The sequence below is a fragment of the Orcinus orca genome, chromosome 11, assembly GCF_937001465.1.
Source record: "Orcinus orca chromosome 11, mOrcOrc1.1, whole genome shotgun sequence".
Taxonomy (NCBI): domain Eukaryota; kingdom Metazoa; phylum Chordata; class Mammalia; order Artiodactyla; family Delphinidae; genus Orcinus; species Orcinus orca.
In genome coordinates, this window is record NC_064569.1 from 41,463,487 (window position 1) to 41,490,519 (window position 27,033).

The 27,033-nt window shown below is 45.0% G+C and overlaps 1 protein-coding gene across 6 annotated transcripts in view; it reads left to right on the forward strand.

Annotated features, from left to right (window-relative positions):
• SLC4A8 (solute carrier family 4 member 8) overlaps window positions 1-27,033 on the forward strand; it is a 91,963-nt gene that overhangs the window by 35,375 nt on the left and 29,555 nt on the right. For 4 of the 6 annotated variants that reach the window (XR_007470020.1, XM_004274309.3, XM_033436261.2 and 1 more), the window contains 9 exons: window positions 729-829; window positions 6,858-7,032; window positions 7,642-7,775; window positions 8,563-8,808; window positions 19,466-19,571; window positions 20,162-20,323; window positions 23,186-23,299; window positions 25,678-25,839; window positions 26,746-26,997. Coding sequence is in view for 5 of the 6 variants with exons in the window: in XM_004274309.3 (XP_004274357.2) it covers window positions 729-829; window positions 6,858-7,032; window positions 7,642-7,775; window positions 8,563-8,808; window positions 19,466-19,571; window positions 20,162-20,323; window positions 23,186-23,299; window positions 25,678-25,839; window positions 26,746-26,997 (1,452 nt within the window). In the remaining variant the exon portion in view is untranslated. The remainder of the gene's footprint in view (window positions 1-728; window positions 830-6,857; window positions 7,033-7,641; window positions 7,776-8,562; window positions 8,809-19,465; window positions 19,572-20,161; window positions 20,324-23,185; window positions 23,300-25,677; window positions 25,840-26,745; window positions 26,998-27,033) is intronic. The other 2 variants (XM_033436260.2, XM_049694096.1) reach the window with 2 other exon arrangements.

Consider the following 27,033-nt stretch of genomic DNA (forward strand, 5'->3'; position numbering starts at 1 on the left):
AGTAATAAAATATGAATGTGCAGTAACATAGATTGGCTCAGGTGTGGTGGGGCCAGTCAGGATTACCCTGGGATGAATTTTAAGCCAACTTTTGAAGGATTGATGTAGAATGGCAGAGAGGAGAGGAGAGGACATTTCTTGGGAGCATATCATGAATGAAGCCATTAAATGAAAAGAGGTAGTTGTATAGAGAGAGCAAATAGAGTCCCTCACACTTTTTTTGAGAGGTTAAAGATGGAAGGGAACTTCTACTGTACACTAGTCCCCAGGCCAAGTGCTTTACATATGCTAATTCAACCTCCCGGTAACATCTCCATATAGGTATTGTTGTTCTTTGTTTTACAAATGAGGAATAAAAAAACCATCTCCAAGGTTTTAAGGTAAAGATTACACACAGATTTGAAACTTGAACTTAGGTCACATCTGATGCCAAAGCCTCCACTTTTCCGTCTCTGGGTGAGACAGTTAGGTATCAGCAGAGAGGAGGAGAAATTTTTTTTTTTTTTTTTCAGGAAAGTCAGTAAACGCCTCCAAATCAGTAAATGCATTTGAAAGCTATAACAAAGAATTGGCTATTTTGGGGCTGCTTTTGGATTTTCTCATCACCACCCCCCACCCCCACCCCCCACCCCCACCCCCCACCCCCACCCCACCCCCCACCCCCGCCCCCAGCAGGAAAGACAGAATACAGGGCTGAGTTTGTTAATTTTGCGGTCTTCTGTTAAAAGGAGAAAAGGAAAATGCCTGGAGTTCCAAATGGAAATGTTTGCCACATAGAACCGGAACCACATGGGGGCCACAGCGGGCCAGAACTTCAACGCACTGGGCGGTAAGTTCACAGCTGATGCTGCTTACCGGACAGAAGTTGTATAAAGGAATGAGGCATCCTCTTTCCTTTCAGCCTTCTTCTCTGTAGTATCTTTATTGGCTGCGAATTACTTTTCAAATGGAACCACTGACTATAAGTATTACAAATATATCAAATATTATATTCATTCATTCAAATTTCTCAAACCACCTAACATGTTCTGTCTCCCCTCCTGGCCTTGCCCCAGGAGGGAAGACAGAACACGTTCCCTCTGATTTGAACACTTGTCCCCTTCCTCATTTCCTGGCTGACTGCTTCTTATCCTTTGACGCAGCTTAGGTGTCACTTCCTTTGGAGAGCCTTGCAGGACCCTCTTTAGAGGAGGTTAGGTGTTCCTGCTAGGTGGTGTCCCAGCTTTGAGCTCTGTCCCTTGCCTACCTGCCACCCTCCCCCCAGCCACCTGTTATAGTCCTGATCATGCTTTATTACTATTTATTGATTTGATGTCTTTCCTGCCAGAATGTTTGCTCCATAAGGGCAGGGACCCCATTATATTCCTAGCACCCAGCACAGTGCCCTACACAGAGTAGGCACTCAATTAATATCTGGTGAATGAATGAATGAGTGAATGAATGCTTTTAGAATGATGTCTGTTCTGTAGCATGAATGGACAAGGTATGGATAAATATTGAATGGTTAAGTTAAGAAACCCCTTGAGGTGGGGAAATAGGTACTATTTTAGGTGTGTGTCTCAGAATAGGCAACCTACTCTTTTGGGCCCAGATTTTAGGACAGATGTCCAAGGAGGAGGTTCTCCATGGTAGGTGAGGACAGCAGGTCCCCAGGCTGGGAGGCTTTATATTCCAGGTAGGGAGGCAGTAGAAGAGGATGGTATTTGGGGTTGGAGTGGCATCCAGAGGTGTCCCCCAGATCGTGGGAGAAGGTTCAGTCTATGGCTCTGGCTCTGTAAGTTGTGCTTATGTCTAAGAAGGATCTGTTGGGCGGAGATTCCCAGGACAGGACTCAGATGATGCAAAGGAGCTTTCACTGTCCTCTATTCTATTGCTTTCACCTTATTTTTTCCTCCTTGCTTGAAGTTGCTTTCCTTATTTCCCTATCCTCAGTGCCCTGCCTAATGGAAACTCAAGGTTGTTTTTTTTTTAATTGTGGAGAGCGATTTAGTTTTGCATTCTTGGAAATTCAGGGAGAGAAAGGAGAGGAGACTGAGAAGCAGGAGAGAATGGCACTTAACCAGCAGTGTCCTGATGGGGAGTATGCATCTGGTGGAAGGAATGTATTAGAGGGCGGGGAAGGATAACTGGGCTCTGGGGAGGGATCACCGGAGGAAAGGAGGAGCCTTTTGATGGAAGGGGTCACTGAAAAGAGGGAGCAAGCTCCAAGAGTAAGTTTCACATTTTCTTTACAGTTGGAAGGGGTCCAAATTGGGTGGGGAGGCCTGGTATTGAGAAGCAGTTCGAAGGAAGCATCTGTCTTTAGAATAGTTTCCAGGATTGAGACTGTCTTAGATGAAGTGGTGTTTTTTTAAAATTTATTTATTTATTTATTTTTGGCTGCGTTGGGTCTTCATTGCTGCGTGTGGGCTTTCTCTACTTGCGGCGAGCGGGGGCTACTCTTCGTTGCAGTGCGCAGGCCTCTCACTGCGGTGGCTTCTCTTGTTGCGGAGCACGGGCTCTAGGTGCGAGGGCTTCAGTAGTTGTGGTTTGCGGACTCTAGAGCACAGGCTCAGTAGTTGTGGCGCATGGGCTTAGTTGCTCCGCGGCATGTGGGATCTTCCCGGACCAGGGCTCGAACCCGTGTCCCCTGCATTAGCAGGCGGATTCTTAACCACTGCACCACCAGGGAAGTCCTAAGGTGGTGGTTTTTTTTTTTTTTTTTGCGGTACGCAGGCCTCTCACTGCTGTGGCCTCTCCCGCTGCGGAGCACAGGCCCCGGACGCGCAGGCTCAGCGGCCATGGCTCACGGGCCCAGCCGCTCCACGGCACGTGGGATCCTCCCGGAACGGGGCCTGAACCCGCGTCCCCTGCATCGGCAGGCGGACACTCAACCACTGCGCCACCAGGGAAGCCCAAGACGGTGTTTTTTAAGGGAAGGGTCTTGGGTTTGGATTTGATAGAATTTCAGAGTTATGATTTATCCTTTTGACTGTAAAGCCAACAGCTTTCCTTCAAACACATAATCCATGCAGAGGTGAGATCTCATCTTTCTTTCGGTGTCAGAAAGAGGAGAATAAACTAGGCGGGCAGTCACTTATAGTCAATTCCACATGGGGGTTTGGGAGCTCATTAGATTGGATCTCAACAGTTATAGAATCTTGGAAATGGTGCCTGTCATCCCAAAAGAAAATCCCGTAGAGCCAGGACCGACATACACTTAACCAGCAACCCCAGGTACCTTTACTCACAAACTCAAATGGGGTTTGAGGAAGTTCTCCCATAATGTTGAGTGAGGAGCTGCTGGAATTGACAAAGCTGAAAGGAAGGGTCATCTGGACTCAGAGCCTCACTCGGCTTACTGTGGGAGATGCTGCCTCTTCCTGAGCTCCGGAAGTTTTCCTCAGTCCTCAAGACACATGACCTTCCTCCCCTTGTAGCCTTTTAGTCCAGGTGACCTAATGCTCATATTGGGGATCATAGTTCATGCCAGCTCTGGCTCTTTTCCCAATCTCAAATTACGTAGGGGTGAACGTGAACCTTCCCCTGCAGGTGGGCATCCTAGAATTTTCTGGACCTTCCTGGACTTCACCGAGTAAAGATGCGTTAGCCTGGGCTTTATAATTCTTCATACCTTTAGCTGTGTTTCTCTGAGGTGGGGCACAACCTGGGGGTACCATCCTTGTCGGATGGAGAGGTATTTAAGATGCGGTAGTGTAGGCTCTAAGAAGATGGGAAAGGAGGCAAAGTTGAGAACGGTCTGAGTTGTGTATGATCTGACCTGCCAAGCCAGGGCTGAGACAGTGTCTTGGGCCTCCCTGATGTTGACATAGGCCATGATGCCAAGGCATTCCCACATAGAACGAAGAGGAAAGTCTGACTAGAGTGTTCCGAGGCCAGAAGCTTCATGGCAGAGAGGATACTGTGCAAAGGGGTTTTCCAAGGTAGATTTGTGTACCTCACTGGGGAGGCCACGTCTGGGAAGGGTTGATGAAAGAGAAGAATCAGGAGCTGCTATCTCGATGATCGCCCCCCACACTTCAAACAGGTTTCTTCCAAAGCACAGCAGACAAATGGATGGCTGGCCTGTCCCTAAAGCCCTCCTGAGAGGGCTTCCTAAGTCAGTGCACCAGAGCCTAGGGACCCTCTACACGGGTAAGTCCTTTCTTGCATCAAGCTTAAATTCATATCCCTGTGTGCCTCCTGCCCATCCCCCCCCACCCCAACTTGAACACCAAGGGTAGTGTTGAAAGGGAAAGGGAGTCCCAAACGTGGAGGGAAGCATCCGTGTCTGATTACTATCTGTGCTAGAGGAGCTGTTGCAGTCTGCGTGAGTGAGGGATGAGGCTGACGCCATAAACAGTATTCGGAAATCATTCTGTTAATTTATACCATCAATAGGAGCCTCAGATCTTTTCTCTCTCCTTTCAATCACTAGGCAGACAGATGTCCTTCCTTTCTGTGGCTTCTCATCCGTCCGTTTCACATAAATCTTTTGCCCGTTACTCACAGACACTCCTCCCTGAATAATGAGCCTCCCACATCCAGGAGGACCAATCATGGCAGCATCATAGGGTGAGGCTCATTACTGTAGAAGGTAATTCTCCCAGAATAATACCCTTCAGAGGAAGGTCACTGGTGGTCGGGAGGTGATACCCACACGGTACTAAAGATGCTATGTTGGCTAAGGACCTAGAAACACTTGAATCCTGCCCCAGACTAACCACGGTTGCCCGTAAGGTCCTTGAGGGGCTATCCACTCAGAGGAGAGAGCAGGGCCAAGTGACATTTTATTACAGACTGTAACCTTGGTCCCAAACCCTGAGGCGGAACGCTTATGCTCTAGGTTAGACCCTGTGGGTGGCTCCTTACCTCAGGTTTGCTAGACAGGCTAAAACCAAAGCAGGTCACAAGGCTGGCTTTGCCTTTCTCCCCTAAACCCAGACCCAGATTGTGATGTTACTGCTGTAAGGTGAAGAAGGATGAATCCCAACTGTGCCCCTCAAACCAGAGGAAAAGAGCAAGTGGGTCTAACAGGACAGCATGTGCTTTTGAATGGAGAAAGAGAGCTGCCTGGGCCTTCTCCCCGGGCATACAGGTCCCAGGCCTTGTGTGACACAGGGCAAAGAGAAAGAAGGAGCTAGCCAAGCCTCCTTTCATGAGAGAGTAGCTCGGTTTTTTGTTTTTGTTTTTTTAGTTTTTTATTATAGAAAATTTCAAACATAAACAAGAAGAGAGGACAGTGTAATGAACCCCCCACGTGACCATCAATAGTTATCAACATTTTGCCAATCTTGTTTCATCTATTTCTCCCCCACTTAATTGTTTTGTTTTTGTTTTCTAGATTATTTTAAACCACATCACCAGTAGCATGTCATTTCCCCTGTAACAACTTGAGCAGGTATCCCTGTCCGATAAGGACATTTTGAAAAACGGCTATTATGCCATTATGAAATCTAACAAAATTAACAATAATTCTTTAAATTGTCTCATGCTCAGTCCATATTCACCTTTTTGTGGTTGTCTTAGCGACATCTTTTTAGAGTTCATTTGTTTGGCATAGGATCCAATGGAGGTTTGCATTTGGTTTTTATGTTCCCATTCTGTAACAGCTCTCCTCCTTTTTCTTCCTATGTCATTCATGTGTAGAAGAAACTAGGTAATTTGTCCTGTAGAACGCTGAATGGCTCTCTTTGTTACTCACCTAACAGCTTTCACCCTGGTGCAGCGATTCCACTCTTAGCAAAAGTGCCCCAGTCTGGGAATACTCCTCCTCCTTGGTGTAGGACACCTTGCTCTCGATCTGTCTCATGCTTGGGAAGTGGAGAGGGGTCCTGAGGTCCTGCCACCAAGTCCTGTTAATTCTGCCTCCTGATTAGCCCTTGAATACACACACTTCTCCTCTTTCCAATCCACAGCCTCCTGTCTTGCCCTACGTTCCACTCATTACACCCCCATCAGAGGGATCCTTCCAGAATGCCTGCTTACTTATGCTGCTTCCCTGTTTACAGTCCTTCAGTACTTGACACATAATTGGGATCAAGTTCTAATTCCTTTTTTACAAGGCCTTTGTGACCCAGCTTTTCCAGCATCTCCAGCTTTGTCTATTGGTATTTGCCCCTCACACTGTCTTATCCAGCCATAACTCAGCACCTTGAGCCCGCCATGCGCTCTCATCCCTAGGTGTCATCCATGCCAGCCCCGCTGCCTCATCTGGCTAACTCCTGGTTCATTCTCCAGTCCCCACTGCAATGCCCGTCCCTGTTCTTTGCTGCCATTTGCTCCCTCACAACACTGCCTGTCCCCTGCACTAGATTGTTGGTCCTAGAGAGAAGGGCTGTGTTTGCCTTGCTACTGCTGCATCTCCAATACCTGGCACAGTGCCTGGCATGAAGTATCTGCTACTACTTGTCAACTGCATGAATGAATTATTATGCTAATTTCTCAAGAGTAAGGTGGGTAGTTGTTCAGAGTAAGAAAGTGCATGTGATAGGGGCTTTTTATCTAGAAAATGTATAATAAAACTAACAATTTTAATACCCTGATGCTTTTGTACCTTTCTTCCTAACATCTCAGAACTTGAAGTTTGAAGCTAATACTTAATTTCATGTTGAATTTTGGGAACTTTTTACTGAATGGGTAATATGCACACCCAAATTAATTCCTTTTATGCTTGGGATAATCATTCGAACTCATGCCCCTGGTTGCAGATAGAATCCGTGCTGGCCCCAGAGAGATCTCTTGAACTTGGGGCCACATTGAAGCCAAAATATTACCTCTAATTCAGAGCACATCTGAAGTGCTTTCAGATGTGTGCTGTTGACACGCTTTCCTGGGAGAGGGACTGCGTTAGAGGCCTGTCTGCCATGTTTCCGCAGGCTGTTTGGGGGCTTGGTGCTGGACATCAAGCGGAAGGCCCCCTGGTACTGGAGCGACTACCGGGATGCACTCAGCTTACAGTGTTTGGCCTCCTTTCTGTTCCTGTACTGTGCCTGCATGTCACCTGTCATCACCTTTGGGGGATTGCTCGGAGAAGCCACTGAGGGGCGCATAGTAAGAACTTTTAACCACTTCTAATGGTCCCAAACAAGAGTAAAAATTTTATGATGGCAGCCAAGTCCACTGGGGGGGAAAGTTCCCTGGGCGAGGACTGAGGAGATTGGATTCTTCCTACTGAATTACTGTGGTCTTCTGACCTCATGCCAGCCAGCAGCACAGCTCTCCCTTTAGAACAGACCCTCTTCTGCTTGAATATCAATTTCAGTAACTGATTGCCCAGTTGCATTGCCCATTGCTCCAAGGATGGAAAATGATATATTCAATGTCATATGCAAATAAGATTTAAGGTGACTCTGTATGATGGCCCGTAGTGTGAACGGTATCATTGTGCTTTTCTATGTATATTTATAAATACTGAATTGAGTCATGCAGAACAGGACTTAGTTAAGGAATCACATGTGGATGGATTTGGGCACCTGAATTATCAAAGTGGTATCCATTTACAGGAGGATTAGACTGTGTACACATCACCCTTGCTAAGACGAAATACAAGCAAATGGCTTGTCAGGCACACCGGAGAGCTGAGTTGGGGCTGAACATAGCCTGCATCACTCACTGCAGATGGGCTTTGGACTCAGGGATAATCTTTTCTTCCCCTCTCAGAGTGCAATTGAATCCTTGTTTGGAGCCTCCATGACTGGGATTGCCTATTCCTTGTTTGCCGGACAGGCTCTCACCATCCTTGGAAGTACTGGGCCAGTGCTTGTGTTTGAAAAGATTTTGTTCAAATTCTGCAAGTAAGACATTTGGTTTTCTGAAAACTCTATCTGGATGTGTTAGTGTGCTGTTAGGATTGAATGTCAGGGTCCTAGGTGAGTATAAGTAGGCAAAGAGCATTGTTTGGTCTGTTGCCCTGCCCCCAGGTAGGACCATACCTAAAATAGCAGATCTCTTGGCCTTAAAGAGCTTTATTAATGTCCTTCGACCACTATTGAAGTCTTGACTTTTTATCTTTAAAAACACTTTCCCTAGCTAATCCAAACTCCTCCATTTCCATTTCCAGTCCATTTTTTTTTATTTTATTACTTTTTATTGGAGTAGGGTTGCTTTACACTGTTGTGTTAGCCTTCACTGCACAACAAAATGAATCAGCCATGCGCATACAGATATCCGCTCCCTTTTGGACTTCCCTCCCGTTTAGGTTACCACAGTGCATTAGGTAGAGTTCCCTGTGCTATACAGTATGTCCACAAGGGCCAGCTCTTTTTTCTTAACTGCAAGAATAGGATCTTAATCACGTCGGGCAGTGATGGCAGAAGCGTGTGGCGGACAGCTTCCACCTCCTCCACTGTCTCTGTCCTTGCTGTGGCAAATACCACCCATAAAGCAAATCTTTGTCACACCATCCCAGGGCAGCCTTCAGGAGCGAAGTGCAGTCAGAATTAGGGACAAACTGGGTTGCAGTACTGGAAGTGATAATAAGGGATGAACTAACCACGTTTCTGACCCTTTGCCTCCAATGCAATGGGTCAGAATGTAATGCCATCCACCCCTGATTTTTGATGAACTTTGGTTTTGTTTCAGAGACTATGCTCTTTCATACCTCTCCCTGCGAGCTTGTATCGGACTGTGGACCGCCTTCCTGTGTATTGTCCTTGTGGCAACTGACGCCAGTTCCCTTGTCTGCTACATTACCCGCTTCACTGAAGAAGCGTTTGCCTCCCTGATTTGCATTATTTTCATCTATGAAGCAATAGAAAAGCTGATTCACCTGGCAGAGACCTACCCCATCCACATGCACAGTCAGCTGGACCACCTCAGCCTGTATTAGTAAGTATGCTTTCTGCTTCTTCTTTTTTTAAAAAATAAAATGAAGGACCTGAGTATAATGGCTGAGGTAGTGTGCCAGGCAGTACTTGTAGCTTCTGTTAAGGAAGTGTCTTGGCCCTCTGGGAAACAGAGCTCAGACATGACGTGGAGACCTGGGGGCCTGCCAGAGGAGAACAGTCAAAAGTGATGATGGGGAAGATGGATTAAGAGTGAACCTTAGAGGGGACTTGAGAAATGCTTTCCAGAGCATGTCTTTTGGGTCCAGGCATTAAGACAAAAGTAGGCTGCAAATGTAGCAGGGAGAATTCAAGTTAGTTGTTGGGAAGAACTTCTTTTGCAAGGACTTGTGAGGCCTTGGACCACATCAAGATCTCTCTAAGTATATATAGGCTACTCTTAGGCATTATCAGGTAGAGAATATTAATAATTCCTTACAGATCCACAGGTCTCTTACTCTGTATGCTAAAGATCTAGAAATCTACTTATTTACCTAGATTTCAACTCAAGAGATTGTATTTTCTTCGGTTATTCAGTATGGTTTGGATCATTTGGAAAAGGGACATAGTATTTGGCTGTGTTTTCAACCCTCTAGGAGAGTCTGGTCCTATAAACATTTCTTCTCTGGAATAGTCTTCTCCAAATTATGACTAAATAGAATTCTCCTCATCCTTTAGCTTTGAACATCAAGTTCCCTCCTTCTGGCTGTACCATCCTGATGTGGAAGGTCTGGTTGTGAAGTGAACAATGTCAATGTGAAACTGCCTGAGCAGAAGGCACACTGCGTGGAAGTGCCTGCCAGCCAGCCACAGATACACTTTTCTAGATTCTAGCTATCCTTTCTTTCACCCTTTAAAAATCAGGACTCATAAAACATGCATTAGAATTTAAAAATGATTTTATTACAGAATAATCACCATTAGGGAGTATAGTCTTTGAAGCTAGTGGATTGCCCATTGGCACTGGAGTAAGGTTCATTCTTTGACCTTTTTTAATCATTCATTTATTCATTTAACAAATATTTGTTGAGCACCTACCATGTGCCAGGCACTGTTTAGGCTCTGGAAACATAACGGTGAACATGACAGACAAAGGATCTACCCTCATGAGGCTATATTCTAGTGGGAGAAGACAGACAAAAGTGACCAGCTCTGGACTGAGTAGACTTTGAATCTGGATACTGTAGTTCTTTGTTAATAAAGCTCAAGATGGTATTTTTCTTATATTTCCATTGCATTCCACTGTCGATTCATATAGAGGTGATATGAAGCTAGAACTCCCCAACTCTTCAAGTGATTTTATGTTAATATGTGTGGAACTGATTTTTTAAAGACTTAATTAAAAAAAAATAATAAACTTATTTATTTAGGCTGCATTGGGTTTTTTTTTTAAACATTTTTATTGGAGTATAATTGCTTTACAGCGGTGTGTTAGTTTCTGCTTTATAACAAAGTGAATCAGTTATACATATACATATATCCCCATATCTCCTTGCTCTTGAGTCTCACTCCCTATCCCACCCTTCTAGCTGGTCACAAAGCACTGAGCTGCCCTCCCTGTGCTACGCGACTGCTTCCCACTAGCTATCTATTTTACATTTGGTAGTGTATGTATGTCCATATATACACTACCGCTCTCTCACTTTGTCCCAGCTTACCCTCCCCCCTCCTGGTGTCCTCAAGTCCATTCTCTAGTAGGTCTGCGTCTTTATACCCATCTTGCCCCTAGGTTCTTCATGACCATTTTTTTTTTTAAGATTCCATATATATGTGTTAGCGTATGGTATTTGTTTTTCTCTTTCTGACTTACTTCACTCTGTATGACAGACTCTAGGTCCATCCACCTCACTAAAAATAACTCAATTTCGTTTCTTTTTATGGCTGAGTAATATTCCATTGTATATATGTGCCACATCTTCTTTATCCAGTCATCTGTTGATGGACACTTAGGTTGCTTCCAGTCCTGGCTGTTGTAAGTAGAGCTGCAGTGAACATTGTAGTACATGACTCTTCTTGAATTATGGTTTTCTCAGGGTATATGCCCAGTAGTAGGATTGCTGGGTCGTATGGTAGTTCTATTTTTAGGTTTTAAGGAACCTCCATACTGTTCTCCATAGTGGCTGTATCAATTTACATTCCCACCAACAGTGTATGAGGGGTTCCCTTCTCTCCACACTCTCTCCAGCATTTATTGTTTGTAGATTTTTGATGATGGCCATCCTGACCGGTGTGAGGTGATACCTCACTGTAGTTTTGATTTGCATTTCTCTAATGATTAGTGATGTTGAGCATCCTTTCATGTGTTTGTTGGCAATTTGTATATCTTCTTTGGAGAAATGTCTATTTAGGTCTTCTGCCCATTTTTGGATTGGGTTGTTTGTTTTTTTGATATTGAGCTGTATGAGCTGCTTGTAAATTTTGGAGATTAATCCTTTGTCTGTCGCTTCATTTTGCAAAAATTTTCTCCCATTCTGAGGGTTGTCTTTTCGTCTTGTTTATGGTTTCCTTGGCTGTGCAAAAGCTTTTAAGTTTCATTAGGTCCCATTTGTTTATTTTTGTTTTTATTTCCATTTCTCTAGGAGGTGGGTCAAAAAGGATCTTGCTGTGATTTATGTCATAGAGTGTTCTGCCTGTTTTCCTCTAAGAGTTTGATAGTGTCTGGCCTTACATTTAGGTCTTTAATCCTTTTTTTTTTTTTTTTTGCGGTACGCGGGCCTCTCACTGCTGTGGCCTCTCCTGTTGCGGAGCACAGGCTCCGGACGCACAGGCTCAGCGGCCATGGCTCACAGGCCCAGCCGCTCCGCGGCATGTGGGATCTTCCCGGACCGGGGCACGAACCCGTGTCCCCTGCATCAGCAGGCAGACTCTCGACCACTGCGCCACCAGGGAAGCCCTCTTTAATCCATTTTGAGTTTATTTTTGTGCAGGGTGTTAGGAAGTGTTCTAATTTCATACTTTTACATGTACCTGTCCAGTTTTCCCAGCACCAGTTATTGAAGAGGCTGTCTTTTCTCCACTGTATATTCTTGCCTCCTTTATCAAAGATAAGGTGACCATATGTGCGTGCGTTTACCTCTGGGCTTTCTATCCTGTTCCATTGATCTATATTTCTGTTTTTGTGCCAGTACCATACTGTCTTGATTACTGTAGCTTTGTAGTATAGTCTGAAGTCTGGGAGCCTGATTCCCCCAGCTCTGTTTTTCTTTCTCAAGATTGCTTTGGCTGTTCGGGGTCTTTTGTGTTTCCATAGAAATTGTGAAATTTTTTGTTCTAGTTCTGTGAAAAATGCCAGTGGTAGTTTGATAGGGATTGCACTGAATCTGTAGATTGCTTTGGGTACTATAGTCATTTTCACAATGTTGATTCTTCCAATCCAAGAACATGGTATAGCTCTCCATCTATTTGTATCATCTTTAATTTCTTTCATCAGTGTCATAATTTTCCGCATACAGGTCATTTGTCTCCTTAGGTTTATTCCTAGGTATTTTATTCTTTTTGCTGCAATGGTAAATGGGAGTGTTTTCTTTTCTATTTTTTTTTTTTTTTTTTTTGCGGTACACGGGCCTCTCACTGCTGTGGCCTCTCCGATTGCGGAGCACAGGCTCCGGGCGTGCAGGCCCAGCGGCCATGGCTCACGGGCCCAGCCGCTCCGCGGCACATGGGATCCTCCCGGACCACGGCACGAACCCGTGTCCCCTGCATCGGCAGGCAGACTCCCAACCACTGCGCCACCAGGGAAGCCCCTGGGAGTGTTTTCTTAATTTCACTTTCAGATTTTTCATCATTAGTGTATAGGAATGCAAGAGATTTCTGTGTGTTAATTTTGTATCCTTCTACTTTACCAAATTCATTGATTAGCTCTAGTAGTTTTCTGGTAGCATCTTTAGGATTCTCTATGTATAGTATCATGTCATCTGCAAACAGTGACAGCGTTACTTCTTCTTTTCTGATTTGGATTCCTTTTATTTCTTTTTCTTCTCTGATTGCTGTGGCAAAAAATTCCAAAACTATGTTGAATAATGGTGGTGAGAGTGGGCAACCTTGTCTTGTTCCTGATCTTAGTGGAAATGGTTTCAGTTTTTCACCATTGAGGATGATGTTGGCTGTGGGCCTGTCATATATGGCCTTTATTATGTTGAGGTAAGTTCCCTCTATGCCTACTTTCTGGAGAGTTTTTATCGTAAATGGGTGTTGAATTTTGTCGAAAGCTTTCTGTGCATCTATTGAGATGATCATATGGTTTTTCTCCTTCAATTTGTTAATATGGTGTAGCACATCGATTGATTTGCATATATTGAAGAATCCTTGCATTCCTGGGATAAACCCCACTTGATCATGGTGTATGATCCTTTTAATGTGCTGTTGGATTCTGTTTGATAGTATTTTATTGAGGATTTTTGCATCTCTGTTCATCAGTGACATTGCCCCGTAGTTTTCTTTTTTTGTGACATCTTTGTCTGGTTTTGGTATCAGGGTGATGGTGGGCTTGTAGAATGAGTTTGGGAGTGTTCCTCCCTCTGCTGTGTTTTGGAAGAGTTTGAGAAGGATAGGTATTAGCTTTCCTCTAAATGTTTGATAGAATTCTCCTGTGAAGCCATCTGGTCCTGGGCTTTTGTTTGTTGGAAGATTTTAAATCACAGTTTCAATTTCAGTGCTTGTGATTGGTCTGTTTATATTTTCTATTTCTTCCTGGTTCTGTCTTGGAAGGTTGTGCTTTTCTAAGAATTTGTCCATTTCTTCCAGGTTGTCCATGTTATTGGCATATAGTTGCTTGCAGTAATCTCTCATGATCCTTTGTATTTCTGCAGTGTTAGTTGTTACTTCCCCTTTCTCATTTCTAATTCTATTGATTTGAGTTTTCTCCCTTTTTTTCTTGATGAATCTGGCTAATGGTTTATCAATGTTGTTTATCATCTCAAAGAACCAGCTTTTAATTTTATTGATCTTTGCTATCATTTCCTTCATTTCTTTTTCATTTATTTCTGATCTGATCTTTATGATTTCTTTCCTTCTGCTAACTTTGGGGTTTTTTTGTTTTTCTTTCTCTAATTGCTTTAGGTGTAAGGTTAGGTATTTTATTTGAGATGTTTCTTGTTTCTTGAGGTAGGATTGTATTGCTATAAACTTCCCTCTTAGAACTGCTTTTGCTGCATCCCATAGGTTTTGGGTCATCGTGTTTTCATCGTCATTTGTTTCTAGGTATTTTTTGATTTCCTCTTTGATTTCTTCAGTGATGTCTTCGTTATTAAGTAGTGTATTGTTTAGCCTCCATGTGTTTGTATTTTTTACAGATTTTTTTCCTGTAATCGATATCTAGGGTCATAGCGTTGTGGTCGGAAAAGATACTTGATACGATTTCAATTTTCTTAAATTTACCAAGGCTTGATTTGTGACCCAAGATATGATCTATCCTGGAGAATGTTCCATGAGCACTTGAGAAGAAAGTGTATTCTGTTGTTTTTGGATGGAATGTCCTTTAACTATCAATTAAGTCCATCTTGTTTAATGTATCATTTAAAGCTTATGTTTCCTTATTTATTTTCATTTTGGATGATCTGTCCATTGGTGAAAGTGGGTTGTTAAAGTCCCCTGTTATGATTGTGTTACTGTCAATTTCCCCTTTTATGGCTGTTAGTATTTGCCTTATGTACTGAGGTGCTCCTATGTTGGGTGCATAAATATTTACAATTGTTATATTGTCTTCTTGGATTGATCCTCCCTTGATCATTATGTAGTGTCCTTCTTTGTCTCTTGTAATAGTCTTTGTTTTAAAGTCTATTTTGTCTGATATGAGAATTGCTACCCCAGCTTTCTTTTGATTTCCGTTTGCATGGAATATCTTGTTCCATCCCCTCACTTTCAGTCTGTATGTGTCTCTAGGTCTGAAGTGGGTCTCTTGTAGACAGCATATATACGGGTCTTGTTTTTGTATCCATTCAGCCAGTCTGTGTCTTTTGGTTGGAGCATTTAATCCATTTACATTTAAGGTAATTATCGATAAGTATGTTCCTATTACCATTTTCTTAATTGTTTTGGGTTTGTTATTGTAGGTCTTTTCCTTCTGTTGTGTTTCCTGCCTAGAGAAGTTCCTTTAGCATTTGTTGTAAAGCTGGTTTGGTGGTGCTGAATTCTCTTAGCTTTTGCTTGTCTGTAAAGGTTTTAATTTCTCCGTCAAATCTGAGTGAAATCCTTGCTGGATAGAGTAATCTTGGTTGTAAGTTTTTCCCTTTCATCACTTTAAATATATCCTGCCACTCCCTTCTGGCTTGCAGAGTTTCTGCTGAAAGTTCAGCTGTTAACCTTATGGGGATTCCCTTATGTGTTATTTGTTGTTTTTCCCTTGCTGCTTTTAATATGTTTTCTTTGTATTTAATTTTCGATAGTTTGATTAATATGTGTCTTGGCATGTTTCTCCTTGGATTTATCCTGTATGGGACTCTCTGTGCTTCCTGGACTTGATTAACTATTTCCTTTCCCATATTAGGGAAGTTTTCAACTATAATCTCTTCAAATATTTTCTCAGTCCCTTTCTTTTTCTCTTCTTCTTCTGGGACCCCTATAATTTGAATGTTGGTGTGTTTAATATTGTCCCAGCGGTCTCTGAGACTGTCCTCAATTCTTTTCATTCTTTTTTCTTTATTCTGCTCTGCAGTAGTTATTTCCACTATTTTATCTTCCAGGTCACTTATCCGTTCTTCTGCCTCAGTTATTCTGCTATTGATCCCTTCTAGAGAATTTTTAATTTCATTTATTGTGTTGTTCATCACTGTTTGTTTGCTCTTTAGTTCTTCTAGGTCCTTGTTAAACGTTTCTTGTATTTTCTCCATTCTATTTCCAAGATTTTGGATCACCTTTACCATCATTTTTCTGAATTCTTTTTCAGGGAGACTGCCTATTTCCTCTTCATTTGTTCGTCTGGTGGGTTTTTACCTTGGTCCTTCATCTGCTGTGTGTTTCTCTGTCTTCTCAATTTGCTTAACTTACTATGTTTGGGGTCTCCTTTTCGTAGGCTGCAGGTTCATAGTTCCCCTTGTTTTTGGTGTCTGCCCCCAGTGGCTAAGGTTAGTTCAGTGGGTTGTGTAGGCTTCCTGGTGGAGGGGACTAGTGCATGTGTTCTGGTCGATGAGGCTGGATCTTGTCTTTCTGCTGGGCAGGTCCACGTCTGATGGTGTGTTTTGGGGTGTCTGTGACCTTATTATGATTTTAGGCAGCCTCTCTGCTAATGGGTGGGCTTGTGTTCCTGTCTTGCTAGTTGTTTGGCATAGGGTGTCCGGCACTGTAGCTTGCTGGCCGTTGAGTGGAGCTGGGTCTTGGCATTGAGATGGAGATCTCTGGGAGATTTGTGCCATTTGATATTACGTGGAGCTGGGAGGTCTCTGGTGGACCAATGTCCTGAACTTGGCTCTCCCGCCTCAGAGGCACAGCCCTGACGCCTGGCCAGAGCACCAAGAGCCTTTCATACACACGGCTCAGAATAAAAGGGAGAAAAGAAAGAAAGAAAAAGGTAAAATAAAATAAAGAGTTACTAAAATAAAAACCAAAAAATAATTATTAAAAAATTTTTTTAAGTAATTAAAAAAAAAGAAAGAAAAAGAACAACCAAACCAAATTCACCAATGATAACAAGCATTGAAAACTATACTAAAAACAAAAAACAAACAAAAAAATGGCCAGACAGAACCCTAGGACAAATGGTAAAAGCAAAGCTATACAGACAAAATCACACACAGAAGCATACGCATACACACTCACAAAAAGAGAAAAAGGGAAAAAAAAAATATATATATATCGTTGCTCCCAAAGTCCACCTCCTCAATTTGGGATGATTTTTTTGTCTATTCAGGTATTCCACAGATGCAGGGTACATCAAATTGACTGTGGAGATTTAATCCGCTGCTCCTGAGGCTGCTGGGAGAGATTTCCCTTTCTCTCCTTTGTTCGCACAGCTGCTGGGGTTCAGCTTTGGATTTGGCCCCGCCTCTGCATGTAGGTCGCAGGAGGGCGTCTGTTCCTCGCTCAGACAGGACGGGGTTAAAGGAGCAGCTGACTGGGGGCTCTGGCTCACTCAAGCCGGAGGGAGGGAGGGGTGCGCATGCGGATTGAGCCTGCGGCGGCAGAGGCCGGCGTGACGTTGCAGCAGCGTGAGGCGCGCCGTGCGTTCTCCCGGGGGAGTTGTTCCTGGATCCAGGGACCCTGGCAGTGGCGGGCTGCAGAGGCTCCGCGGAAGGGAGGTGTGGACAGTGACCTGTGCTCGCACACAGGCTTCTTGGTGGCGGCAGCAGCAGCCTTAGCGTCTCATGCCCGTCTCTGGGGTCTGCGCTTTTAGCCGCGGCTTGCGCCGTCTCTGGAGCTCCTTTAAGCGGCGCTCTGAATGCCCTCCCCTCGCGCACCGGGAAACAAAGAGGGAAGAAAAAGTCTCTTGCCTCTTCGGCAGCTCCAGACTTTTCCCCGGACTCCCTCCCGGCTAGCCGTGGCACTCTAGCCCCCCTCAGGCTGTGTTCACGCAGCCAACCCCAGTCCTCTCCCTGCGCTCCGACCGAAGCCCGAGCCTCAGCTCCCAGCCCCCGCCCGCCCTGGCGGGTGAGCATTCAAGCCTCTCGGGCTGGTGAGTGCTGGTCGCACCGATCCTCTGTGAGGGAATCTCTCTACTTTGCCCTCTGCACCCCTGTGGCTGCGCTCTCCTCCGCGGCTTCGAAGCTTCCCTCCTTCGCCACCCGCAGTCTCCGCCCGTGAAGGGGCTTCTAGTGTGTGGAGACCTTTCCTCCTTCACAGCTCCCTCTTTTGTCTCTGTTTTTTCTTTTTTCTTTTGCCCTACCCAGGTACGTGGGGGGTTTCTTGCCTTTTGGGATGTCTGAGGTCTTCTGCCAGCGTTCAGTGGGTGTTCTATAGCAGCAGTTCCACGTGTAGATGGATTTCTCATGTATCTGTGGGGAGGAAGGTGATCTCCGCGTTTTACTCTTCCGCCATTTTGGAGCTCCTCCTCGCTGCGTTGGGTCTTAATTGCTGGGTGCGGGCTTTCTCTAGTTGTGGCGAGCAGGGGCCACTCTTCTTTGCGGTGCGCAGGTTTCTCATTGGGGTGGCTTCTCTTGTTGCAGAGCACGGGCTCTAGGTGCACGGGCTTCAGTAGCTGTGGCCCGTGGGCTCTAGAGCACAGGCTCAGTAGTTGTGACGCACGGGTTTAGTTGCTCCGCAGCATGTGGGATCTTCCCGGACCAGGGCTCGAACCCGTGTCCCCTGCATTGGCAGGCGGATTCTTAACCACTGCGCCACCGGGCAAGTCCCTAAATAGACTTAATCTTTTAAGAGCAAGTTTTAGAATCACAGCAGAATTGAGCCGAAAGTACAGAGAGTTCCCACACACCCCCTGTGCACACACACACAGCCTCCCCCACTATCAACATCCCTCACCAGAGTGCCATGTTTGTTGCAGTCAGTGATACATCATAATTACCCAAAGTCCAGAGTTTACATTAGGGTTCACTCTTGGCATTGTACATTCTGTGGGTTTTGACAAATGTGTAATGACATATCTGCCACTATAGTGTCCTACAGAATAGCTTCCCTGCCCTAAAAATCCTCCGTGCTCTTCATATTTATCCCTCCCCATCACCCCAGCCCCTGGCAACCACTGATCTTTTTACTCCATAGTTTTGCCTTTTCCACAATGTCATATAGTTGTGATGAAACAGTACGTAGGCTTTTCAGATTGGCTTCATTCTCTTCGTAATACGCACTTAAAGGTCTTCTGTATCTTTCCATGGCTTGATAGCTCATTTCTTTATCGCACTGAGTAATAGTCCATTGTCTAGATGTACTACAGTACATCCATTCACCTACTGAAGGACATCTTTGTTGTTTCCAAGTCTGGAATTGATTTTTTTATACCTAAATGTAGGACTTTATGGCTTTCCCTAGTTTCATTTTGTTGATTTCCTCCTATGGTTATTACCTATTGAGATCTTTTTGAATTTTAATTCTGTGATGCTATATCCTTAGAAGGCATGCTCATTAAAATCAGAGATGAAACAAAGTTGGTGGGAATGGCTGTATCAGTTGAGTATACTGGGAGGCAGTTCAGGAGTGAAGCATGCTGGGACTAGGAAGCAACATGGTGGCCAGTGGGACAGGTCTGGTCTGCTCTGGTTTGGATGCAAGACGAGGCCGGGGGAAGCCAGGGAATGGTCAAGATAGTGGGATATTACCAGGGCTAATGTAGCTTCTGTCTTATATAATTCCAAGAGGCTCTGATTTTTAGAGCAAGAATGTGATGCAGGTTTAAGGAGCAAGATACTTAGGCTTGGGGACGCTGTTGAGAGCTGAACGGCGTATCCGGTCCTCCTTGCCATGTAGAGTGAATTTCATAGGAAGAGCCTAAGAGATACAAACTAAGCAAGGAAACTACCACGTCAGATGCCAAACTTGGTTGTCAGCACAATTTAACCCAAGACCCGCATGCCGACTTGAGCCCAGTTTTAGTAACGATTGACTGAAAAATCAGGGTATGGTTGGGTCTCAATGAATAGGACCAACCTCAGGGATCTGAAGTGGGCAAAGGAGAAATAATGTGGGCTTTGGCAGTGCCTGTAGCCCTGTCATGACTAGAAATATTTAATTGAATACTTGGCTACTTCCCTTAGGAATCTTTTTTCTTCTCCCCTCAGCTGCAGGTGTACTCTCCCAGAGAACCCAAACAATCACACCTTACAGTACTGGAAGGACCACAACATCGTGACAACAGAAGTCCACTGGGCCAACCTGACTGTTAGTGTAAGTCTGGGTGCTGCCAGGCGGCTCGGTCTTGTGACCACCAGGTTTAAGGGGACCTTCTAGGTAGGAGTGGGGTAGCCCTTCAGCAAGCTCTGGCATTTACAGAAATAAAGCTTTTTTTAAACTATTCTTACTGACTTTCCTTTCCCCTTCAAAATTCTCTCTGCATAAAGGGAAAGGAGGACTACCTCTCTCTTCTCTCCCACACGATCCCACCCAGTGACCCTGCACTCAGGATGTGGGCGGATGAAATCAGAGAGGGTAGGGGGCCACATCCAGGTTTTGTGGGGCTCGAAGAACATTCAAGTTTGGAAGTCCTCTGTAATAGAAATAATACAGATTACTAGGGCCCTCCTAGAACCTCGTGTTTTCTTGAGACAGTTTGGTTTCCTTTACAAAAGTGTTTTAGTTAGGACTCTAAGTAGTCACCCTTACCTGCAAGCAAGAGCCCCACAACTACATGGAGGGCAAGTAGATGCTGCAGGCAGCCTGAGCTTCCCAGCAGCCGTGGGATGACGGTGCTGGTGGACTCAGCAGCTGTGTCCTCCCTCCTGCCTGCCTTTCATCACCCGGAATGCCTGTTCCTTCAGGAGTGCCAGGAGATGCATGGAGAGTTCACGGGCTCTGTGTGTGGCCACCATGGACCCTATACTCCCGATGTGCTCTTTTGGTCCTGCATTCTATTCTTCACCACCTTCATCCTCTCCAGCACCTTGAAGACATTTAAGACAAGCCGCTATTTCCCAACCAGAGTAGGTAGCACGCTCTTGCATTTCTTTCGTGTTAGACTTCTAATATAACAGAGCCTGTTCTAGGCCTCCGTGGTGCTTGTGAGTGGATTGGCAGGCGCCGAGCTCCAAATGACCTGATTTTGGAGGGCGTGGCCTTCTCTTCTTCCTGTGTCCAGCAGCCTCTTTCATAGATGTGTGGTGTGGGATGAGGGGTTAATACTTAAGAGGTTTTGATTGAAAAGTGTCAGGTGAGTTTAAGGTGGTCATCGTGTTCTCTAAGAGTGATGAGTCTCATTTCCAGCCTGCTGGGGCAGGTAGCGAGCAGCAGCTGGAGCTGGCTCCTGAAGATAGTAAATTGGGATGATTGCTTGAGGTGTGTGTAGGGGACCCCAGAGTCTCCTCCCTGGGATGGCTCTGGCAATAGCTTATGAAATCGCTGACTTGGTCTGCATGACGGTTTGAAGCCTCAGCCGTCTCTCCCTGACGCAGATGGCATTATTTGTGTCGTGACTCGTTTGGGCAGGGTGGAATTAGAGGCCAAGCGTAGAGTGGCTAAAGGGGTCTTTGCTTTGAGGAGGAGATCAATCAGGAGGAAGTGGCGGTTTTTCTGCGTGTGCGAGTCTTCAGTTGGGCGCCTTTGCAGAGCAGGATGTGTGAATGGGTGAGGGCTCAGTGGCTGAGGCATTTACTGTGCACACGTTCACGATGAAAACACAGTCTCAGACGTCAGTCAGCCTGCACAGTGGTTAAGGGAGGCACGTATGGAGTAAGTTCTGGGGCGTGTTTCCGGTCTGGACGAACTGTGAACAAGTGGCAGCTGTGTACTGACTACTTGCTCAGGCCCGGGTCGAGTGCTACGGGGGATGCAGAAGAAGTTTAAAATATGACCTCTGTAACATACACACTACTATATACAAAATAGATTAAACAACAAAGACCTACTGTAGACCTCAGGGAACTCTACTCCGTATCTTGTAATAATCTATAACGGAAAAGGATCTGAAAAAGAATATATATATGGAACTGAATCACTTTGCTGTACACCTGAAACATTGTAAATCAACTCTCCTTCAATAAAAAAATAATAAATAATAAAACAAACTGTAAAACATGTGAATTGTATCTCAATAAAGCTATTATATGATTTTAAAAAATATATGGTCCCTGCCATCAGATAGGAAAGGGAAACCCATGAAGCAACCATGCCCATAGGAGACAGTAGTAAACAGTTAGATGCCATAAGGGCCATAGGAGTTCAGAGGAGAGACGGGCCCTGGGCCCCAGGCTGGTCAGGATGGGCTTCACGGTGGGGCAGCTACATTTTCAGAGAATTTATGTAACATTCAGAGGAGAACTAACAAAACCAGGGAAAGGGAGCTGGAAACCTCAGGTTTCAAAGGAAAGCAAAGTCAGATGAAGATGTCAGTGATGTTACATGGGGCTAAGATATATTTGGTTCTGTCTCGTTGGAAGTTCGGATTAAGGTGGGCACTGGGCATTTGAGGGGCATTGTATTTTATTAAAGCTACACTAAACTGTAGAGTGGGAGAGTCAGTCCCCTAAGGGACAAAATGGTGATAAGTGCTATGGAGAAAAATAAAGTAGGAAAGGAGTACAGGAAGTGCTGGGATGGAGGGTGGTGACCACTTTTAAGGAGGAGCATCAGAGAAGATCCGATGGGGAAGGTGATATTTGAGTGAACGTGAAAGAGGGAGCTACCCACAGGGTTACCTGGAGGGAAAGCAGTTGAGGCAGAGGGATGAGCAAGTATAAAGGCCCTGAGGTGGGAGTGAGTCTGGCGTGAGTAAGGAACAGCAAGGAGGTCTGTGTGGCTGGAGCAGAGTGAGTGAGCCAGGGAGCGTGGGGAGCTGGGTCAGAGCAGTAAAGATGCCAGTGCATGCGGGCCTCACAGGCCAAGAAGGGCTCTGGGTTTTTTAATTCAGTGAAATGAGGAGCCATTTCAGGGTTTGGGTAGAGGAGTGATGTGATCTGACTTGTGTTTTGAATGATCACTCCAGCGGCTTTATTTTTTTTCATTAATTTTAAAAAATTTATTTATTTATTTATTTTTGGCTGCATGGGGTCTTCGTTGCTGCACGTGGGCTTTCTCGAGTTGCGGAGAGCAGGCTCTAGGCGTGCAGGCTTCAGTAGTTGTGGCGCGTGGGCTCAGTAGTTGTGGCTCACAGGCTCCAGAGCGCAGGCTCAGTAGTTGTGGTGCACGGGCTTACTTGCCCTGCGGCATGTGGGATCTTCCTGGACCAGGGCTCGAACCCGTGTCCCCTGCATTGGCAGGCAGATTCTTAACCACTGTGCCACCAGGGAAGTCCCTCCAGCAGCTTTAAATAAGGACAGGGGCAGGGTTAGGAGTCTGCTGCAGCTATAGAGACAAGAGTCGCTGGTGCCTTTGATCTGGGTGGAAGCCGTGGGGGCAGTGAGAAGGGCTCAGATTCTGGGCATGAGCTGAAGGCAGAGCCAACAGGACTTGCAGATGGACTCGATGTTGGGTCTGAGAGAGAAGAGGAGTGGTGCTGCTGTGAGGTTCTCGGCTGGCACAGCTGGACCTTGCTGGTCCCAGGAAATCTTATCCCAAGTTCTCAGAACTATTCTCTAAATGCTTGGCCTAGATGCTCTAAACAGAACTCCTCAGAGTTTGGAGTGGGTTCCAGTAGAGTTTGTCAGAGGATTCATTCTCCCCCGTCCTATCCACACTTCGGGGATGAATTTGGGCATGTTAACAGTGTCCTGTTGTTTAAAAATGCTTGTATTAATTGAACCATAAAATTAAAGCATTCTTCTGAGGATGTTTAAGCCTTTTACAACACCTGAGTCTTTTCTATCATATTGAACCTACTGAAACACGTCTCCAATCCTTTCTTGTGCCAGGTCCGCTCCACGGTGAGTGACTTTGCTGTTTTCCTCACTATCTTCACAATGGTGATTGTTGATTTTTTGATTGGAATCCCATCACCAAAGCTTCAAGTTCCCAGTGTGTTCAAGGTAAACAGATCTCAGGGTACTTGATGCCCTTACGGAGTTTCACAGAATCTGGTCCCAAGTTATTTCAGAGGCCTTTCCCCATCCTGATCATGAATTGTGTAGTCCTCTAAACCTGAACGTTGCTCTCCTGCCTCACCATTCAGAAAAGCAAACTCCTCAGGCTTGGCCGAGTTCAAGTCAGAAAAGTCAGAACATCTAACGTTGTTTAATGAGTGAAAATTATTATTTATTTTCATTAATGCTACTTATTGTTTTTAATATGTGAAGATTTAAAACAATGGAATATGTGTATTTACATAAATATATGCCAGAGACTGTGGAAATATGGGTCTCTGGAACACGTCCGGTTAACAGCACTTCACTGAGCATCAACTGTATAAGGGTATCAGGAAGGATGAAAAGGCTCTTTGCCGGCCTCGGTCCCGCCCCTCAGGAATCTTGCCCTACGAGGAGGTGAGCTGGCCCAGGAGCTTCATTCTCAGTCTAGGGCCCCCACCAGACTAATCGTGACATCTCTTCAACCCTCATCCATTGTTTGTATATCTCTCTATAATCTATACTGTTTATCCAAAAACCAATACAAAAAAGTAAAACAAATGATCAAAACATGGGGACTCCAAATCTATTTCAATTTGGGGGCACTAACTGAGTAAACTGAGAAGATGGAAGAGCTGAGCTCAGTTCCGTAGGTCCCCGCAGGGTGGAGAGGAGAGAAAACCTGGGCGTCCTCAGGGACCAGAGAGGAACCAGGAGAGGAGAGAATGGGGGAGGCTGGGGAGGAGGAGGGAACTGGAACGTAGGCCTTTATCTTGTAAACACCCGGCACAGTTGGCCTTGTCTTCCCTTTCTCTCTCTCGCTCTCTCTGAAGTAGGCCTGGTTAAAAATACCTTTTTCCATATTGCTTGAAAATTTTAAATTTTATTTTGTTGAATTCACTGAAATGCCACCAGTTAGAAATTGATGGATTAAAAAACACCCTCTTTAAAAATATATACGTCCTAGAATATGGCATTCTCACCTTTGTGTGAACGAGTGCAGTCAGCTTTTTCTCTAATACCTGGCTGAGGTTGACCCTGCGGGAGGAATGGATTTTGTGTAAAAATAACTAATCTGGGAGCATTAAGAAGTCCCTGGAAATGTTCCCTGATGGGTAGGCTTAAGACAGTCAGAAGACACTGAATTTCTGGGACATCTGGGAAGAAGGCCTCTGCGAGGTAGGAGAGACGAGAGGGGAGATGGGAGAATGTCAAAGAAAGTGTTCCTCATTGGCAGGCCTCACTTTCAGGAAGCAGAGAAGAAATTTTCTTCCTTCTTCTCTTCCCTATTACACCACATGGCCGCCAGTGACCAAGACCCAATCTGAAGGCTAGTACTAGTACTGATGGGGTAATGTCAGTCAGGGTTTAATAAGTTTTTGTGTTGACCTAACAATTTACCTACCACTTAGAACATTGTTACTAAGGAAACACAGATTCTGTAAACTTTCGGAACCTAAGCTATTCATAATTTGGGACTTGGTGACATTATTGAAGAGTGTTTGAATCCTAGAGTCATAACCAATATGGAACCAAATACTTTGGATGTGATAGTCTTTGCTTTGTTCATTGAGTTTTGGTGAATTCTGGGCCAATTTGTACCCCTGGCCTTTTATCCTCCATCACTACTCGCCAAACAAAGTGAACTTTTCTTCCTCAGAGTACCTTAGCATTTTTTTGAGATCTAGGAGAGTTTAGGAATTTTACAAACACCCAAATAAGGTTTATGAACAGTAGTCTTACAGGGACATCAGAGAGAGTCCTAGATCACACAAGTCCCCAAGTTCAGCAGTCTTGGGCTCCTTTCTCAAGTCTCTAGTGCCTGGACCCTGTTTCACTGCTGATGGGAGGAGGTCCTTGGACCAGTCCCCTGAAATTCCATGTAACTGGCTCTATGTTGCCTTTATTTGTTCTGTAGACATACATTATACGGCTTCTGGAGGGGAGCAGTGAGGAGGATAATCAAAGTTATTTATATTTGTCTTTGGAAGTCACTAAGTTCTTTTTTGACAACAGATTTTGTTGTTAATTATATTTTACTTGGGCTAATGTTGAGATAAAGTCACTTTTTCTGTACCCAGGGGTTTGGAGAGTAGGGGAAGGAAGTGAAGTAGTAATGAATATTCCATAAGAAGTTGACAGTTGGGGACCGAGTCTTTCAAAAGGGGATTTGGAACAAGGCCATAGATTTCCTGTGTTTCATGCTTTTTTTTATTTTTATTTTTATAAGGATTCTCATTCAGGAATAAAAAGAATTGTGCTTGTTGTGATTCCGTTTGATCTGTTTTGCCCTAATGACTATAGTTAACTTGAAATACAAAAATCTTGTTTTTTCCCTTTAGCCAACACGGGATGATCGAGGGTGGATTATTAGTCCCATTGGCCCCAATCCCTGGTGGACTGTGATAGCTGCAATTATCCCAGCTCTTCTCTGCACTATCTTGATATTCATGGACCAGCAGATCACAGCTGTCATCATTAACAGGAAGGAACACAAGCTCAAGGTAACAAGAAGTTCTGACCTAGGACTCATAACGGCAGCCTATTATATTTTTTAAAAATTTAGGGTAAGCCTGTTTAGGCCAGGAACTGTAGAACCTGGATAAAATCAGTCATGGGAGGAGCTCATATGGGGTTTCCAGGGGTTTCCAATCCCTCCATTAATGACAAAGATTGGTTTGGAGATGAAACTGGGGTAGAGCATGATTGTATGATGTGAAGGAAGCTTGGAGTCCATTACTCTTCTCTCAAACCTGTGAGGGAGGTTGGTGGGCAGAATTCCTGGTGGTCCCCACGTAGCCACATGGTCTGGGTCGGGCTTAGGTTCCTGATGTTCAGGTCAGGGCTTGGGCCACTGTTTCCTAGAAACAGGTATTCTCTCATTGATGTGCATTATCGAGGTTTCCAGACTGAACCTTGAGCCCAAGGATTCTAGGAGGCAGGGTTGGTGCCAGTACATTTATTAGTGAGAGGCTTCACGCCTCATCTCTATTCCTTTCTTCCCTAGAGTAGGCAGCAACCGTATTTGGCAAGGAATGGGGAGGGTTTGTGGGAACCTGTTTATCTCCGACTCCTGTAGGGTCTACCCTCTAGAATGGTCAAGATGTGGCTTGGTCTCTGCTTACTCTGTCAAGAAAGGATGAATCTTTGAATATGTGAGACTCAGGGTGAGATCTGGGGGCACTTGAATAAAAGTCGGATATTGGCATGTGTAAGACCAGCTAAGGTTTCTCTTTCTTCTCTGTTCCCTCCACACCAGGAGGGGCTGGAAGACTCTGCTGGAATCTCTGGACCCCTTCCTTCTTATCCATACACTCCTTCCTGCTTTGGGCCTGAGACTCTTAGCTCACTGTCCTATGTCCCACTACAGCCAGCCCACTGATGGTGACGGAGACTCTGTTTCCCCACAGAAAGGATGTGGCTACCACCTGGACCTGCTGATGGTGGCCGTCATGCTGGGTGTCTGCTCCGTCATGGGCCTGCCCTGGTTTGTGGCTGCAACTGTCCTGTCCATCACACATGTGAACAGCCTCAAACTGGAATCTGAGTGCTCTGCCCCTGGAGAACAGCCCAAATTCTTGGGTATCCGAGAACAGAGAGTAACAGGCCTTATGATCTTTGTGCTGATGGGCTGCTCAGTCTTCATGACAGCTATATTAAAGGTAACCGTTCATTCATTCATTAGGTAAATACTGAGT